Genomic DNA, 20,065 nt, shown 5'->3' with positions numbered 1-20,065 from the left:
GGCCAGCACCTCTGAGCATCTTTGTTCCTCTGGACAGCGTGAACGTGCCTATACTTCACTGTGGATCCCCTGCAAAGCATTTGAAATAGTAAATACATGTAGATTAAGGCTGCAGTGAACATCAAAAGCTTTCACACTTGATAACTATCAGACACTAATTCAACGGTGGTGATGTCTGAATCGCTCAGGCAACCCTGAATCCCAGTAGCGTACCTGGTTTCAGTTCTCCATGCAAGCCTCAAGGACTCTCTAGGACTGACTGAAGTCCTAGAGTCCTGTCCCCCGTGCTCTGGAGAAGCAATAGAGGCTCTGAAACCTGAAAAAAAGTACTCTTGGTATTACTAGCAACAGTATAATAATAATAATTAATAGCAATGATGTTGCTGAAATAAGAAATGCCCCAGGACAAAAGGCAGGGACAGATTTCTTGACAAAAGCAGCTGGGCACAGTTTTATTTTTGTAAGAACCAGTGCAGAAGTCAATAACCTAAATGTGGAAAACAATCGTAAATGATCCAGAGAAATGTGCCCTCCTGTTTTAACAGCATATCATTTTGCTGTCAGTAACAGGCCTCTTGCTCTCTTGGTGAGAATTTCAGGCTGCTGTCTTCTGCTCTGCCTGCAGCCCAGCAGCCCTACTATTTCTGTAGCAGGCACAGGTCAGTCACGTTTGTCCCCCAGTTTTGGCTTCCCACTTCATAGGATGGATAACCAGAGAAAATGGACCTCTTGACTTACTGTGGTCTGGGTCCTATGACTTATTCCTGGTTTTATTAGAATTTTTAAAAGGATGAAAAGATGAAAGAATGGCATTTTAGATTCTAGTACTAACAGCCAAAGATACTCATGGAGGAGAAAAGCCTCCATGAAGCCTCAGAAGAAAAGAGCAGGAATTAGAAACATCAAGGGCTCCTCCATTTTTGGGTTAGCAGTAAGCTGCTTTAAAAATCCAGCCTCTCTACTGTGAAAGAGAATATCCACTGTTGCATTTGATGAGGTATAAACCAATATAAATTAATTATTGTTGGCTGTTGTCCCACGGACACTTTTCCCCTAAGTTGTGTAACTGGCCATGACTATGATGCCCCTGGTCCGGGGCTGGATCTTACTTTTTCTCCATCAGCACTGCCTACTTTTCCCCCTACTACATGTGGAAAGGCTAGTTACTGCAAAGCTAAGCACTAGTTTTGAGAGAAAAGGGGAGTTTCATGTGCATCCTGGCATTTAATCCATGTGACAGACCCAGACATTAGAGTAAGCAGCAGCCTTCTGTTACTGCCTCAAACTGTCCTTCGCGTGAAATGCCCCAATATGTATTTGAAAGCCCTACTGTATTTAAATTGCTTTTAGAGTAAATCTCTAGGGACTTTACCTTTTCCTTTATCAGCAACCACTTAAGAAAGTAAACCTAACGGTGGTGAAGGCTGGAGACTCTTGTCATCAGTGCCTACAGCCCTCAGGGACTGCAGTAAAGGGCACATTACTTATTTGGTGGTGGTCTTTTCTGTTACTGGGCCCGGAGAGACACAGTGGCTGAAGAATACAAAGAGATTTAAACAGCTGATGCTACTTCAGGTGCCTGGAGCCAGTGCTAAAGGGTTCATTTACATTTTTCAAAGTCGCTGCTAAGCTATAGCTCACGCTGGTAGGCACTGAAAAGCCTTCATTTCCATGGCTGGTTCCAGGGAATACCCCTACCTGGAGTTAGGAATACCGACTACAGCAGAATGGGTGAAGCAGAAGCTTTTTTATATTAACTCTCCACACAGGAACTCACCTCTGCAGCGTGCTTTCAGCTTTACCTCTTGTCAAAGTGTTTCTGGATTATTTCTCCAGCTAGGCAAACTCACACTTGTGCCATCACTGCATGGAGCAGCTAGCGTGTGGTAGGATGACTAAAGGAGGACTTCAACCTGTCTTGCCAGAAGAGCTCAATGGTTCTTAGAAAATAATTATCTGGCTAGTCTATGCATGCACAACATTGTGAAAAAAGTGTTTTACTCAGTGCTCAAATACTTCGGGTGCCACCAGGGAAATAAATTATTTTTTCCTCTCTTCCCTAGCTAGACTTGCCATGAGACCATCTCTCACTTTTCTTCTCTTACTAGAGTTTCTGTAGTTTTAGTTTTAGGTATTTCTAAATATTTTCCACATTCTAGCAAAATTAATTGCTGGGGGAAAAAATAGCAAAAGTCAGTCTGCAAAAGTTAGAGAATATTAGTGCAACACAAACTTGGAACACCTCGTTATGTGCATCCAGAATCTAATTGAAAAAGTCATGCTTGCCCAACCAGAATAGAAAAATAATACCAAATGGCATATATGTCATTGCCACAAAGTGACAACAATCAATCAATAAATGCTTGAATCAAATTATTCATCAATAACCTCAGCACTGTCAATTACTTGGGTAATATATTCCTAATAATCCATAGAGCTGAAATAAAGCCTTTTTGATAGAGCACAGAGCCTTTTTGATAGGGGCAGAGAAGGAACTAGGTTTTTTGTATTTCTATCATAGCTGTTTCTCTTCACGTGCTTGATGCCATATATATATATTCGCGCGCGTGCGTATATCACATAGTAGTTTTGGATATTAAGCTTACAATTCGGGATTACTTTCTTGCCTAAAGAAAAATAATGAGGATATTCCACTGGTTGTTTTGGGTTTTTTTAAACATATCCAGAGAAGCAGTCCCAGTAGGAAAGTATTTGGCAAGTCACTTGAATTTTTGGTGATTAGAGGATAAAGATCATTCGTACACAAACTTATATAAAACTGTATGTTCTATGAGTCACTCCATGTGGCTTTAAAGAAAAAAAAAAATCCCAAACTTTATTTAACATGCAAAATGAGGTCATTGGCTATGAATTATTGGGAAACCAATGGGAGAAGTCTTGTAGAAAAATAACCATTGCCTAGGATTCACTTTCGGCAAGTGGTTCAAATTCGGGGACAACAGTTGGAACACCTAAAAATTACCGTCAAAAGTCTTCAGTAAACACAACTTTACATCATGGATGTTTTTAACCTCCTGACTCTTATCTGTTTGTGTTCTTTAAAGCAATGTCAGGGTCAGAAATGGAGATTGGTAGATGAGTTGTAGTATTACATCAAACAGAGCCTACATAAACATATACACTACTTTCACTTCATTGATGTCCCATGGTCTATACAAAAGTATTGCCTTGTTGATTGATACTGCCCTAAGTTATCATAACCTGTTCTAATGTATGTTCATTACATTTATATAAATGAAATATGAAGGGACTGATTTCTATGGGTCTATCGTTTGTGCAGAAGGACATCTGCTCACAAAGTCTGCTTTAGCAGAGTTTTAGGTTTCCTCAGTTTGATTGTACAAAAGACAGCAAGGGAAAATAGACTGGGCCATCATTTAGAGTTGACGTGCAATCATAAAGGAAACAAAACAGAACACCTTCAAAATGTTTTATAATCTATGGGGGGTTTTTTTGTTTATCTTACTGGGTAAACTGAAAAAATCTGGCTTCTAAAAGGCTGCCAATTGTTAGGAATTGCATGGACAGTTCAGACACTGCCAGCTGCCCCACAGCAAGGCAAAATCTGCCAAAGACCTGAAAACATGACGGTGCTTTGGAAGAATGAGATTCTTTTGAAACTAATGGAAGTTTTGTGACGTAGGCCTGTATGTCAGACAAGGACTCTGTTCTTGCATTAAGTGTCTGTCTTTATCTAGTTTCTTAAAAATGATGGTGATGAGTTTAAAAAATTCTTTTAAAAAACATTTCACGTGTATCATGAAAAGCTATTTCCTCTCAATTCACGTCCTTTTTTTTTAAAGGCAGAAAAACTGCAGGCAGGACAGTGGTAGTCACCGTGGAGTACAGTCATTTCAGGGGCAAGGAGCTTCTGTTAAGCAGTCAGTACTAGAATGATCCTCAATTCTGTTCATGCAAAGCTAGCTAACACAGCAGAGAGACATACATAGATAAGTGAATGAATACATGCATACGCATATACAAATGCATATGAGCTCTTTGGGTCTTTGTCATTTTACAACTGGGTCTACTTTTGTAATTTTTTTCATGTTTCTTCATGAAAGGGACTTTTTGTTTTGCACTGTTTTCTTTTTCTCTTTGAGAGGAAAGAAGACATATTTCTGTGTATTTTTCACTTCACATTGAATGATAAGAGAATCCTGATTTTCTAAGACACATACACAAATAAAAAAAACAGAAACGAAAGGGGGAAAAGAGCATTAGAGCTTGAAAAGTCTAATTGCAATGTAAAAACTGTCATGCCCTAGGTTTTCAGCTAAAATTTGCTCCTGGTCAGATATGTGAAGTCCACAGAATTCTTTTCAAATCTATAAAATTAGTTTTGTTTACAATGCTTAAAACTGCTAGTGAGTTTTAAGGGCTGCCATCTTTTGTGTATCCAGACAGAGATCCCTAAAGTGACCTGAATTAAAAAAAAAAAAAAAAAAAAAAGAGATGAAGTAGTTAAGTGAAAATGTCTCAAGTTGTAAAAGTCCGTAGCCAGTAAGAATACTTTTATGAACCGAGCTACGAATATGGGGGGTTAAAATGCACTACATAATTAAAAAAACCTTTGGCATCAATACCGGGGAAAAAAAAGAGTGAATAATAGAATGTTAAACAATGGTCTGCAGTTCTGCTTCAACTTTCTTTCACACAAATGATGTATTTACAAAAGAGGAGAACTAAATGCAAAAAACCCAACTAAACAAAAATCATGCTACATTAGATTACTTGACAGTGGAATTTGCTATTTCAAGCTCAGTACATACTGCAAATACCAGGATAAAATAATCTGTCCAGCACAGTGAAGTCTGAATACTTTTGCTTTTATTGTAGTGACAACCATTGCATGCAAAAGAGAAAAAGAAAGATTTTTATTCCCCACCCCACCCCCAGGTGATATATGAGGAGATGGAGAGGGTAACAGGACAGACAGAAAAGCAGGTATCTCATTTATTTCTGGGCTGTCTAACAAACACTGGTTTCCCCCAAGTGCATGTTTTGAGGACTGATACTCCTCTCATCCCAGCAGCAGTAGCAAAGCTGAGCCCAGACGCGGGAGATCCCTCCAGCTTCGGCTGCACAGCCCCTCCCGGAGGTTAATGCAAGGACTCCTACGTGCATGTGTGCAGTGGTTACGGGATCCTGATGGCTTTATTACCCTTGGGGCCTCCTCTTTGGTATGTCAGTGTCCTCCTAACCTGCAGCCACATGACGAAAATTAAACAAGGGTTTGTTGCATTTGTTGCTGTGGAAATATGAAGTCAGTTGCTTCAGTTTCAATGGGATTTCCCTCCTCCCCTTCCCCCCCCCCCCCTTTTTTTTAAACATTTACATTTTTATCAAATGTCAAGAACAGGAGACAGGAGACATTTGTGACAGGCAAAGGGGAGGGGATACCCCCCCCCATCCATTCCCCTCTGCCCGTTTCCCCTCCACCCCCACCACATTTTTCCTTGTTAACCGTGCCGAGGCAGAGAGGTGGGGGTGAGGGAATAAAAGCATTCCTGCATGTCTGGAGGAAAGAAAAAAGATAAAGGGGGAAAGTGAAAGGGGAGGGGAAGAGTGGTCAGGGACTTGAACCGCCAGTGAAATGATGCTTCTCCAGCCCTCCTGTTCAGATAATAGTTAACTCGGGGTTAAAGATTAATAGCCAGGCAAAGCACTGTATAAATGGCCCGGGCGAGCTGAATGTATGTAAACTGCCTCCGGCTCCTCCGCCTGCTGAGCTGCCCTCTCCGTGGTCCCTCCTCATCAGCGACATGAGTAGCCTGCGGTCTCTGCTACGCCGCTGCTGGCTGCCGTCCCTGCTGCTGCCGGCGCTCCTGGGCCCCCGCCTCGCCGCCGGGGTGGCCCTGCAGCCCATGCACTGCGCCCCCTGCACCCAGGAGAAGCTCGCCCTCTGCCCGCCCGTGGCGCCCGGCTGCCCGGAGACGGCCCGGCAGCCCAGCTGCGGCTGCTGCCAGACCTGCGCCCTCGGGCCGGGCCAGCCGTGCGGGGTCTACACGGCCCGCTGCCGCCAGGGGCTGCGCTGCCACGTCCCCGCGGGGGAGCCGCGGCCCCTCTCCGCCCTCATCCAGGGGCAAGGGACGTGCCTGCCCGCCAGCCAGGCCGGAGGGACGCGCGCGGCGGAGGCGGCAGGTACCGCGCGATCGCGCCCCCGCGCCGCGCCGCCGGGCCGGGGGCTGGGCGCCGGGGCGCCGGGCAGAGCCCCGCCGAGGGGAGGCGGCCTCGGCAGGCGGGGGGCGGCGGGGGCGGCGGGCGTCAGGAGCTGGGGAAGCCGAGGGAAGTCAGGCGGGCGTTTGGAAGCTGGAGAAGGCGGGCTGCGTGTTCCAGGAAAACGTGCTCTGACCTGTGCGAGGTGAGACGCACCCTGGCGCGGAGCCGAGAGCTGCTGGCAGCAGGCTGGTGCGCCACGGGCAGCAAGCAGGAGAACCCTCAAGCGCAGGGATGGGACGATGCAGAATAATCAGAATAAGGTCTCCGGGAAGCTATAGACACTTTGTCTTTAGTAGTAAACAGTAACTAGAGTAGGACAGATGTTTTCTAGACTTCGTTTATGTCCGTCTCCAAAAGTCATGGTAGAGAATGAGAAGACCTAAACAGGCTTTGTGCCTGGCTTCGTTTCACATCTGAAGTAGTGCAGTGCTAGCCAAACTATCTTTGAGCAAAAAGACATGGCAAGCATCCTATGCTATATGATGATCAGGAACTTCTTCAGTGTTACTTCATTATTTTACAATTTATTATTATTTTCACCATCATTACCACTATGTTCATGGTGGTGAAGGTGACTCAGTAGCATTACAAAAATAATCATCGTCGATTCAAAATAACTATGGGCACTGGTGGCAGTAAGTGGAGTTTCTCTTGTACTTGAGGGGGTGGGGAAGGGAGAGAAGTGACTAAACTGAGTGTTTAAGCCTCCCGCAGTTAAAAAGGTCTAGTATTTGATTTGACTTTATTCTTTCCTGGTTTTTATTATTTCTTTCTTTTTTTCCCTCCTTAATTTTACACCTCCTTTTTTTTCTTAAACATTGTCAAAGGGAAACACAGGTGGTTTTTAGCCCACTGGATGATTGCTTACAGCCTTGATCCAACAAGTTATTTAGACACATGTCAAACTTTTATCCCATGATAAGTCCCTGCAATTGCAAAGAGCTTCTCTTGCTTCCAGTAGGAGAGTTCACACATGCTGAGTTAGGCACTGGCGTGCAGGCCATGATCAGGCAGATCCAAACAGTTTCTGCCATTCCCTGACTATTTGATCCACTGCAGGCCAGCGTGAGCTACTGCTGGCTCCTGTGAATTGCAACCCCTTCTTATAGGTGAGGCAAGCCGCGGAACAAAGTACAGGATGCCACGGGATCAGGTCTGGACCAGTGCCTCTCCTGAATAAAAACTGCAACACATCATGCTGACAAAAATCTAAATTCATTACAAGTTTAACTCCAGTCTTCCCTCATTTAGCAAAGTCTCTATAACCCACTGTGGTCAAGGTTTTTTCATTTCTAACAGACTGGCTCCAGCTTCATCTTTGGCATTAGAGTGATTTTGAAGGATCATAAAAAAACCAACTTGTTAGAGAACAGCTGATATGTCCTCGTACGAATTTATGACAAAAGTTTAATTTGCTGTGCTGCACATATAATTTATTACTCCTGCAAGAGCTACTGCAGTGAATCTGTCTTAGATAGTATTTTGTTGTTGTTGTTGATTTTTCTTCTTTACTTTACCTTTTTTTAACTTGGAGAAATAAATGCAAAAGTTCACTGAAGATGTTCACCTTAATATCGTTCCTTTCCAGATTCTAGCGAACTTGAGGATATGCCTTTGGAAAGCACTGAAATGACACAGGATCAGCTGCTGAACTATCAGTTGATGTTCCCCATAGGCCAGGACAAATCCATCCCCTGGAATGCCATCACTGCATATGAAAACATGAAAGCAAAGAGAATATCTGAATTCAAGAAATGGAAAGAGCAGGTGGGTTTTCTTTGCAAACCTTTCAGAGACCATTTCAGTAGATGCTATTGATTCAGAATACAAAAGGAAAATGTGCGTGAAATTCTAGCAGCAACGCTGGGATGTCGGTATTTTGGGTAGCTAGCAAACAGACTTTTGGAATGCCTTCATCAGATGCTTGAGCAATAGGCAAAATGGCAGGCACGATAAAAACAGGTGTGCATCAGATATGTCCTATGCAGATGCTACGCAGAGGCTGAATCTTTCCCTGCATTTACTACCAGATTATAACATAGGCCCTTAATTTTCAGGAACCCATATTAAAATCTTGGACTCCTTTTGTGTTTTAGTTAAAAAATCAAAGGCGTTTGTCACTGGTCCAATGTTCAGTGAAATAAAAGGGAGTCCTTACATGCAGTTATTTGATGAAACACCAATGCAAACCAAAACCTGTTTCTTTCTGATTACACTTCTGATCACGGTATTAAGTAGATGCATGTAAAAAGACAGAAAGCTCAGCAATTAAAGTAAGCTTTTACCTTCGACACCGCAAAATCAGAGCGGGTAATGGGGGTGTGGGGCCTTGGCAAGCAGGTCTGTGTTCCACTTGAGGGCACCAGAGAACCACAGTTAGACCGGTCCTAGGCAGCCAGCACGCCCGCAGCACGGAGCTGCATGAGAGCGGGGCACCACCGAAGCTCCGTTTCGTAATGGTCACAGACAAAATGAAAAAAAAAAAAACCAAAACCAAAAACTTACTAACCACCATCCCACCCTAGGAAGCCTCATTCCACATCCAGAACAGGACTTAATCACTGACTTAGTTTGAACTATTATACATAAGTGCTGTTAGCTCCAGTTCTGATTTTTAGGCTTCTGCTTTTCTCACCCCGAGCCACAGATAAGCCCATTGACTTGAATAGGACCGCTTGTGTGAGGGGCTGACACGGGGAGGTCTTGCAAAAACAGAGGGTATGATTATTTTCACTCTAAAGTAAAAATATTTGTTCAGTCACTTCTGCCCCCCTTTCACTCATTTAAACACGTTAGGTACTATTAATACGTGGCAATTGTGACTTTGAAAAAGGGAGCGAGCAAATTGTCAAAATAGTGAATATTGCAAACAGTTCTTCATCCCCAGTTCCAGGCACTTTGGGTTTGGGTCTCAGAGCCACAGGCGTGCTCTCTATTCTGCTTTGGCGACAGCTCTGTCCTGTACAAAAGATAACAAACATTCAGATGTTTGTTCTTGCACCGTCTATATATGTCTTGCACCTATTCTCCATACATCAACAGAGCACAGGGCCATGGCAAGCCAGAAAACGTGGCTAGTCTCACGTACACCAGCCTCCTAACGTGCACCTCCCCATAATAGGAGAGATTGTACCCTCTGAGCAGTAATGTGTTTACTTAGTACAGGTTAAATTTCCTTGTGTGGCAATTTAAGGACTTAAATCCTCATGTTTCTGAGGACAGAAAAATACCTCAAAGAATAAAAACAAAGGCCTAAATGCAACACCAGAGCTTTCTGGCTGTGCTCCTACTGAAACAAGTAAAAACTACATGCAAAGCAGCCTGGTGCAGATTTTATGACTAATAAGCATTTTCAGCATTTTGTTAGCTTTATACTGATCACTTTTTGTTTAGCTGGTTTCTTTGTAATTTTGTCGTGGTTTAACCCTGGCCAGCAACTAAGCACCACGCAGCTGCTCGCTCACTCCCCCCCTGGTGGGATGGGTGAGAGAATCAGAAGAGTAAAAGTGAGAAAACTCGTGGGTTGAGATAAAGACAGTTTAATAGGTAAAGCAAAAGCCACGCATGCAAGCAAAGCAAAACAAGGAATTCATTCACTACTTCCCATGGGCAGGCAGGTGTGCAGCCACCTCCAGGAAAGCAGGGCTCCATCACGCGTAATGGTTACTTGGGAAGACAAACGCCATATCTCCAAACACCCCCCCCTTCCTTTTTCTTCCCCCAGCTTTACATGCTGAGCATGACGCCATATGGTGTGGGATATCCCTTTGGTCAGTTGGGGTCAGCTGTCCCGGCTGTGTCCCCTCCCAGCCTCTTGTGCACCCCCAGCCTCCTCGCTGGTGGGGTGGGGGGAGAAGCAGAAAAGGCCTTGACTCTGTGTAAGCACTGCTCAGCAATAACGAAAACATCCCCGTATTAGCATCATTGTTTTCAGCACAAATCCAAAACATAGCCTCATACTAGCTACTACGAAGAAAATTAACTCTATCCCAGTCAAACCGAGCACAATGACTAATAAGTATTTTCTGCTTTTTGGTAGCTTTATACTGATCACTTTTTGTTTAGCTGGTTTCTTTGTGATTTTGGTATTGACAACCTTTGCATGGTATTTTTGCAGGGACCTTGTCAGAAGGAGCTCTACAGAGCCCTGTATAAATTGGCAAAGGCGCAGCAGAGAAGCGGAGGGGAGATTTACAAATTCTACTTGCCCAACTGCAACAAGAACGGATTTTACCACAGCAAACAGGTACGTGCCTTTTCCCCTGTCTGCTCACAGCAGCGCTGCGACTAGCCTGACACAGCTAACCCTTTCATAGCCCTCTGCTCCCAAACTCACGAGTTTGCAGCTGCTGGAAAAGCAGGTTGTGAAAACCGGGATACTTAGTAGTGGGAGCAGATGGTTTGTCCTTCTACTCTTAAAAGTGAGCCGCATGCTGTGGGCTGACAGCAATGGAGGCAGGAGTCTTTTCCATTCACAGAACAGGTGCACACAAGGCCTTCTCCAAAATCTTTTAACCCTGTCTGCTCCCAGGCCAAATCAAGCTCCATGCACCTGATTTGTTAGCGTATTCCCAGTTGACATTAATTCATAATATCCGCCATACTGCCTGCAAAGCCTATTTAATACATAATAATCACTATGGAGAAAGGAGGCTCTCAGCTCCCAGGCAGTGAAAAACTTACACAGGCAGCGAAAAAACTCTCTGGAGCAAAATTAGCCTTCTGAAAGAAGAACAGAAATACTGATTTGTGCTGCCTATGGATTATGTTATATGCTCATTTCCATTATAGCCTCAAAAAAAGCCATTGCAAGTTACACTGAGAGTAATCTGCATACCTAACTAAAGCTCAAAACCTCAAACCACACCCTTGTAACCACAGGTCATACACACAAATTTAGTAGGTCTGCATAAATCTGTGTCACCGAGACTCCTTGTTTTTGGGCATGGCACCACTGTGTGACTCACAAACGTTGTGACCTGGGATCTAATCAGGCACAAACAGAAATCTGTTTAACCCCCTCCCCAAGAAAAAACCCACCCTATTTGCCTCCTTGCATGAAGAGCCAGACCATCCAGTCATTCCTCTCGCCCTACCAGCTTGTATATTCTGCCTCCCTTCAGTTTCTCATGCTGGAAGATATTGCTGTTTTATACTGCTGTTTACCCAGGAGTGGGCAAACTGTTTTAAATCTGAAGTTGCTGTTGTGGTAGCTGAGCTTGGGTCATGGCTCCCTGTGGTGGTCAGAGGCTCTGTCAGAGCAGGGACCGCCACATTCAAAATAAGTCTGTGCACAGCAGGTCCCCACCTTCTGATCCTAGTTCTGTCTAACACCTCTACTTGCGGTTTTTCACAGATAATCTTCTGCTCACAGTTCCTTATTGTGGGTTTTGTTTTGCTAATAATATTCTAGTGTGAAACTTCACTGGATGGAGAGTCTGCTGGATGCTGGTGTGTCTACCCAAAAAATGGAAGAAGAATTCCTGGCTCTCCAGAAATGAAAGGAGACCCTGAATGCCAACAGTATCTCAACTCACAAGAATAAAACTAAACGCAGTAATTCACATGGAGTTTTCTGTGGGGCCTGATACAGTCAGGAGACATTGCAGTCAGGAGCCGTTTCAGTGAGGTAGTTTTGTGCACCTGATTTTCAGCATATGAGTAACTCCATAAAGTAGTTTTTTTACTGCACTGGGATTACTCAGATGCTCGAGTGACAGATACGAGCAACTGCAAGATCAAGTCCTACAGTCTTGTATATTTTGTTTGTATAATATTATAGGTACCCTCATATGTAAAGCTGTTGAATTATTTATTTCACAGTACGTGTATATTTGTCTCTGTGTATTGTTACTAATTTATATCCTCAAACACTTCATAACTTTATATGTAAATACTTAATATTATTGCTCTTAAATGTATGTATCTTATGTTGGAGAAATGTTGCTACTTAAAACTTCAAATGGCATAACTCTATTGGGAAAAATGGCTTGTAAACTTGCATTTTTGTACTATGTATTTATAGACGTAAAACTGAATTTAAAAAAATAGCTTTCAGTAGAGAACATGCTTAGAAACTTATTTAAAACCTGTTTTGTTTATATATCATGTTGCTTTTGCACCTCTGTTTCAATGTCAAGCTGTTTCTTAAAAAGGAAAGTCTAAACCTTGATTATATACTGAAGCTCCTGATGGGACAGTATTTGTGTCTATTTTCCAAACATATGCACCGGATAAATGGCAAAACACAACAGGATATTCTGTGCCACCTTTGACAGGTGTAAGTTGTTCACATGTTGACATTGTCATGTTATTTAAGATGAGCTATTAAATAATGTCTTCTACGCTGTCCCGGTCTCTTGCTATCTCTGTGTTCCCGTTCAGCAGTCTGACCTCAGCAGGACAGCGCGGCAGCAGGTGGAAGCGTAGAGGCAATCACGCCTCTTGCAAATCTGCCTCCTGAACTCCTAGCTCCATTTTCCTGCAATGAGTTTTCTTCTTTTGCTTTCCCCGCCCGGGTCCCCTTCTCCCATCCTCTCCAATCCCAGCTGTGCTCTGCAAGCTTTTGCCTTGGGCAAAGCAGCAGCCTCCAAAGGAAGTTATTAAAAGGTTTTCTGGGTAGGAAAGCTGGATGCCTTTCTCCGCTCAAAAGCCCAAGGCAGCAGTATTAGTGCATTTAAAAGATAATGTTGAGTCTAGAAAGAGCCATTTCCTGCACAGAAAGTCAGAGGTTATAAAAGGGAGGCTGGGGAAAAGCCCGGCCTTACTCTTTCTGCTGAAAGCAAAGAGGATCCCCTTGGCTTCAGATGCGGTCCCCCTCCCTCCCCAGCGTGTTCCTTCGACTTAGTGGTTGCAGAGAAAAAGAGAGAAAGTAAGTGACTGCCCTGCCAGCTTCAAGCTGGTTTTGTCCATGGAGAAACTGGTGTGGGAGTTAGCAAGTCCCAGAGGTGGAAACAGGCTGTACCAACCCTGCCTGAGAAAACAGCCTGAGAGGAGAGTAATAACATTTTCTAAGAGCCTGGCAGGAGGGAAACTCAGCACAAAATCCTCCTGCCGTTTGTTGGCACGAGCTTTGGGTTTTAAATGGGAGCGGGAAGCGGCTTGTAGAAACTGCAAAGCGAAAGCATGGAGATCTCTGCTCTCCGTATCGTGGTTCTGGGGCATCACACATCGTACTGGCTGAATGTGTCAGCTGCACTTGCATGTCAATGTCAGCTGATCTGATTGGCGTCTAATAAACTGCTCCAGATTTAAAAGTATGGAGCTTCTGTATAAAGTGTTTTGAGATCTTTCCAAGGAAAGCACTGCAAAAGTAGTTGATGGCATTGGTATTATAAATAATTAACATCTAACCTCCCTGTAATGAGCTACGGTGAGACCTGGCTAAAACTGCGTTACAACACCGTAGTCACTGTGTCAAAATGCTTGGCAATCATAGTATCAAAACAATGAAGAGGCAGCAAATTTGGGCAGAACCTCAGTCCTTTCATGGCGTCTGCCCAGCGCTGAACAACTGTCACGCGGCATTGCCAAGGGAAAGGAGGGGAAGTCATGTACTCATAGCTGCAGCACACGCTCAAGAGCGCTCTGACTGCTCTCACCCCATCGACCTTGGGTAGAGGTTGATCTCTAAGGAGCAGAAATCGGTTCTTTTTGTTGGGATCATTATGCATATAGGGGAAATGTTCGTCACATTAATAATTATTAATCGCACAGTCTATTTGCAGTATAGCAATCCAGTGGACAGCTACTTCCAATGTTTCCCATCCTAGCTGCAAGAAATCAGAGTTTTTAACAGGGACAGGGTTTTAGGGAAACCCTTTCCTTTAAATGTTAAGTACCAAGAGCAGAAGCTTCTTCATACAGCATTCAGGCATGACAAGCCAATTTCTTAGATGGGTTTAGCTCCTTGCCCTCCACTGAAAGCAACAGGGGATGGGTGCCTCCTTATCTGCAATCTGGCCTCTTGTGACATCTTGCCAGGACTCACCAGGACAGACTTCTGCTGAGCTGCTCTGGGATGGGCCATCTGACTTGGGTCAGACTCTTCCATACACTGGGATGAGGACTAATATAAGGAGGCAAAGGCGGCAAACTTTATCTCCCCTGTCACAGTGCTGCCAGGAGCTCAGATTACATTTAGGCCACAGATGCCATGCGTTGTGATTTGTCCTGATTTTTATTATCAGCCTCAGTAGCAGGGTGAAAAATCAAAGGTCTGTAGTTTTCCTTTGTTTTGGTTATTTTTTTGTTTGTCGTTTTTTGTTGGGTGGGTTTTGGTTTTTTTTTTTTTTTGGTACGTGTCAGCTGGCAATCCTGGCTTCAGTGTGTGCCTGCTGCAGTGGTCCCACCTGCGTTGGTGAGCAGAGCCTGGTGGGAATGAGTGGGGAAACAGGGAAGGTGCCGCAGGATGCTCTTAGCAGCTCAGGTCACCTGGTGTGCAGCTGGATTGTAAAGGGGATGCACTATTCCTCATTATTTCAGCGCTCTCCCTTCACACCCTCTTGCACTCCTCCTACCCCACCTACAAAAAATTAATTGGTGGAAAGGTCTTAGGTGAGCATCTGTAATGTTTGGTTCACATTATGTGAGAACCCTACCTACCTAGTTGGTGCTTCTTCCTGCCAAAGCCCTGCCAGGTTTGCTGCAGCAGGGTTTGTTCCAGCCATGCCTCCTCCTGCCCCTGGCCTACTGCCAGCTGCAAAATGCTCATAGCACAGAAATGAGGTCACTGCCCTCTGCGCTTTATTTTCTACCCTCCTTTTTCCCTAAAGCTCTCCAAGACAACCTACAGTCGCCTGGTATTGGGCTCTGTTCATACTGAGTCAGTTCTGCTCATCACTTTGGGGTACAGCAGAGGCACGTTCGGAAGCAAGGGGAGAGAAAGGAGAGAAATAAAATGGGGGTGGAGGGCAGCCAGCACTAATACCGAAAGCTCATCAGCATCTCCGTGACTTCTCTGCCATAAGAACACATGCTCTGGAAAGGCAAAACTTAGGCAGGGAACAGCTTTCTACAGACCCAGCCCAAAACACAATCAGATATTAAGCATGTCAAGATTTAGCCTTTGTCTTTCCAAAACCAATATATTCCTTTGACCTTGCACTTGCTAGTGAGAGTCCTAAACACCTCACAAAATAAAAAAGCAAACAGCAAATGGGTCACATATAGTTTTCTTTCCTCAAGGGGAAGAAAAGTGGGATGGAAAAGAATGGCACATGGCAGAGGCTTGTCACAGGATTTACTGCACTCCTGGAAAGTGCTCAGCTCCCATAGCGTCAGAGACTACGTGGGAGCCCCAACAAAATACTAAAACAGAGCAGTTCTTTTCTGAAAAGTCAGAACCAAAGATGTTTGTGCTTTACCAGCAGTCTAGCAGCACTGACTTTTCGGAATTAGAAATGTTATTTTTCTACCCACATCACTGCCTTGCTATTGCAGAACACCACTCTGCCCAACCCATAATAATAAAAAGTATCTGTAATAAAAAAAAAGATCCAAGTGACTCATTCCAAGCCCATGCTGCACGTCGAATGGCAAGTCCTATCTCTATCTCTAGACAACACCTTTGAAGTGGGTCTACTTTTCCTCAGCTTTCACTTCACTGATAAACCACTAGCCTAAACAGCCTCCCCAGGGTGCACTGATGACAGGTCTCAGGCTTTCTATTTGCTGACACATTTTGGATTTATGGGCCAATTATTTTATGCGCTTGTTGTACACGGCATCAAGAATCAGGCAGGGATTCAGACTGCACAGGAAAGTGTTTAGCGCATTTGCCTTCTTTAAGACTTGGGTAGATGGTATATAGTGAGTAACAGGAGCAGAGCTGGGGCAAGTGGAGGGCTTCTGTTACTGACATGTCACCCTATATTACTTAGTCACATTTAGGTAAAGGCGGGAGGGAACGAAGAAGGAGAGGATCTGCTGGGAGCACAGCCGGTTAGTTCTGTATTACCAGAAAGTACCAAAACCAACAGCAGTGGAGCAGGAGCCCAGACATACCAGCACTTGCACTCTGAGTAATGAAAACATCTCTGACGATAGCTCTGTCAACAAACAAGGGCTTTATTTTATTTTCCCTCCTTTCCTCCTCCCTTGACCTACCTCCTCCCCCAGGGAGCAAAGTTCATCTGCAAGTAAGCTACTGCGAGGGCCCAGGGAGAGGGGCAACCTCCTGTGGGAGAGATGTGGGAGCAAGGCTGCTCCTAGATGTTGAAGTAAGGTCAGATGAGCAAATCTAAACTTAGCCCATTCCAGATCTTGGCTGTTCCATTTTTGCAAAAGTTTCTGCTTGCCTTTTCAGACTCCATGTTGGATGATCACCTCTGAGTGGCAGTATGGGCAGCCCAGCAGAGAGAAGGGCACACAGGGGAAGGAAGGCAGGGCTGCACACATGCTTGGCTCCTTGCTGCTTCCTTAAAACCCACGAACCACGTCTCCCAGCAGGGACAGTGCCTGGCCAGTGGGCACAACTATTCCAGCAGAGCCTCCCTGCTGCAGTTCTGCTGTGCAGAACACAGCACAGGCAGTCTTCCCCCTGCTCGCAGTCTCCTCCAACTGCTGTTAAGCTAACAAAGAGCAGAGCCCATTTGTGCCTACACTGAGGTTTTTAATTGCATAATTATGCCAGTGGTGATGTGTGATTTTTTTCTCTCTCGCTGACGGTGCTTTGTAGTTCAATGGGCTGATGTGTAGATGCTGAGGTTCCTTGGAAAAGCATCTTAGTGTGGGATGTCTCTGGAGGCCTCGAGCAAATGCTGGCTATATCATCACCTTCTTTCATATTTTCTTTTTGCCTGCGGCTCCTGTTCATTGCTGCTTCGGCAGCTGAGCTCTCACCATTTAGCCCAGCAAGGGAACAGAAAAAGAAGAGCCACAACATGTTGCTGGTAGCAGGGTAATAGCAGTTGTGGAAATGTATGGCAGGATCTGAGGGCTGAAGGTTGCATGTGGCACCCCCGTGATAAAACAATAATCGACTTTTCAAGCGCAGTCAGTTAGGTCGTTTTTAGTGGGTGCAAGTTATGTGATATGTAGCAGATGTAGGAAACAAGTCTTCACCTTGAATATTCTCTGTGTGGCATAAGTAGGCAAAAATAGCCTCTGCTCTCCAGTTGCAGGGACTGAGGGAAATGCACACTCAGCCTGTCCCTCCTAAGCAAGTCCCTTCACTGCCCCACTTTTGGAAGGTCTTACCACACGTGGCTCTGGGAAGCCGTCCTCCTCAATGACATTTTCTTCAGCTTCACAGATTTTTCTGGAGGAAATCTCAGCTGCTCTCTGCAGCAATAACTTCGCTGCCTTTCTTTCCATCCCCACTCTTGGAAAGAGCGGTGGGGTGAAATTAGCCATGACAGCAAAAGGCTCTTAAGGAATTTGGATAGGTCAGCAGAAGTGGAAAGCCAGGATACAAACTGCAGCAGGACATGCATTCTGCAAGGATAAACTGAGATTTGCAGCATTACCCTTTGCTTCTGCTAATACCTGGTCTCCAGTTTTGTTCAGCTGGAACTTTCAGCCTTGAAGTCAATTGCATTTTTTTAATATATGTAAAGGGCAAAAGCAAAAGCAAAGGTTTTTACAATGGGATTTTCTCTAAGGCTGGTGTACATGCTTCTACAGCTGCAAAATCTGAACTGGAAGAAATAATACGTAAAATGCAGATTTTAAAATCAAAACTTCTTCTGGTGAGCAACAAATTTGCACTACTTGCCATTTTACCAGGAAATTTCCTTTTAACATCTTCTCAATCAATGTGTTCTATAATGTAGACAATCATCTCATGCACTGGAACTCCGGACACCAAGCTACCACATCCTGACAGGTTCATAGGATCACAGGATGCCTGAGGTTGGAAGGGACCTCTGGAGGTCATCTGGTCCAATCCCCTTGCTCAAGCAGGGCCACCTAGAGCTGGTTGCCCAGGACCATGCCCAGACAGCTTTTGAATATATCCAAGGAGGGAGACTCCAAAATCAAATGAAGGTTAAATACTTCCCAGCTGGAAGAAGATACCCAGGTCCACTGGACATACCAAATACTTCCTATGGCCTTAAACAAAATTAGTTTTGCACACTTACAATGAAGGCATTACTGATACAGACCACAAAAAGCTTGCCTTTGGAATATTCTGATAGCCTTTTTGGATCTTATTTTTTGATCTCTCAGGAAAAAAGAGAGAGTGGGGGAAGAAAAAGGGGTTCTTTCTAATGTAGGAAGCAAGCATATTCTTCTGATAGACATCATTAATATATGTGAAGAGTTCCTGCAGGCGCAGCAGGACCACATACAAAACAGCTACCCATATAAATATTTCATTTTGAATACTAACATGCTTTGGCATCCAGGCAAATTGCTCAGCACTTTTCATACCTTAAATATAATTCCTATTGCTAGTACGTAAAATCTCTGTGGAGCCATCCTTGCTTACACAGTTTTAGAGAGTGACTAGAGATACCAAAAAATGATTTCCCAAAAGGTTTGTAAAACCATTACTTAAATTTAGGGCTCAGTTCAATAAAGAATTATGCTGTGTTAAGGTTTCTATGGAATTTAGTCATAAAAAGTTCAGACTGTACTAAAAACTAATTAATTCTGTGGTTTTGGTATTCATTGAAGCCTCCTTCCCCTGTGCACAAATAGCTAACATTATGCCTTGAAGGGCATGCATGCCAAAACGGTGGAAAGGGATATTCTGAGCTCAAAAGACTATAGCAAACACAGTAGGTCTATTAAAAAAAGGAATTTTCTCAAATAGTTTGAAAGATAATAGAGCTGCCTGCAGGCAGCTTTAACTTGCATTCTGGTCAATTATAGGGATTTATGCAACTATTTCTTACACTGGTTAAAATAAATACTTACCACATCAGCCTGGGCTACATATGGTACCCATGTAGCATCTAGAGATGAAATATGCTCAAAAAGAAATAAGCAACTTTTGCAGTACATACATTAAGCTTTTGTAGTGCCTTCACATGGAAATATTTGATGTGAAAATAACATTAGCAGTTACAAGGATTTTTCTGAGACTTCATAATGTTCACCCAGATCGCCTGAGATTCTTGAAAGAGCTTGTTAAGAGCAAGAAGCAAGCTGACAAATGTTCACTTAAAAAAATAAACCACCGGAGCTGAAGGCAGCAAAGGCACAGAATTTAGTATCACTTAAAGACCTTTACTAGCCAGCTGCTTCTGTATTTATTTGTTTTTAAATGGTAGGGCAAAACATAAAAAGCTTAAAAACTTGACAAAATACACCAATCAGAAATACTGCCACAGGCTGTTAAAACATTTCTTGCATACTGGAAAAATGCGGCTTGCAAGGCAGCTATCCACCTTTTTTGGTGAGAAGCTGCTTTTCTTTTTCAGAAGGCTCACAAGATAGCGATTAAAAAAAAAAAAAAAAGGTGAAATACTAACTCACTTCCATGAATCCATCCCTTATTTTCATATCTATAGTTACGTGCCCAAATATTGGTGTATATGTAACTTTCTTCCCTCTGTGAAATTATTTGAAAGGAACTGGTTTACAACTTTAAAAAAAAAAAAAAGGCCCAGCATTTATTTTTTTGCCAACAAATCTTTGCAGGCATTACATTTGCATTAGCAGTAAAAATATTGCAATAAATCTTCACCTCACAAAGCTTTCTGTAACCATCTGTCAGGAAATCTGTATTAGCCTGGAGTAAGCATCACTTCACGTATACTTTTTTTTCTTACTCTAAGGTTAAAAAATTTCAGTTTTAACGATGATGTGAATTCATTCATTAGGTAGAAATTAGGAAGATGTGCAAAATGCACACAGGGCTGTTCAGCTAATA

The 20,065-nt window shown here is 43.7% G+C and overlaps 1 protein-coding gene across 1 annotated transcript; it reads left to right on the top strand.

The window, feature by feature from the left end:
• Positions 1 to 5,786: 5,786 nt before the first annotated feature.
• On the top strand, positions 5,787 to 12,149 carry IGFBP1 (insulin like growth factor binding protein 1; the record flags this gene model as incomplete). The annotated part of the gene is made up of 4 exons (XM_082309787.1): positions 5,787 to 6,165; positions 7,832 to 8,010; positions 10,361 to 10,489; positions 11,657 to 12,149. 4 exons carry the CDS (start codon positions 5,787 to 5,789, stop codon positions 11,786 to 11,788), a joined length of 819 nt encoding a protein of 272 aa, XP_082165913.1. The 3' UTR covers positions 11,789 to 12,149.
• Positions 12,150 to 20,065: the final 7,916 nt, after the last annotated feature.

Source organism: Platalea leucorodia, assembly GCF_965183815.1.
Source record: "Platalea leucorodia genome assembly, chromosome: 1".
Lineage (NCBI taxonomy): Eukaryota > Metazoa > Chordata > Aves > Pelecaniformes > Threskiornithidae > Platalea > Platalea leucorodia.
Note: the sequence above shows the minus strand (reverse complement) of the source record. Positions and strands in the feature narration are given on the sequence as shown.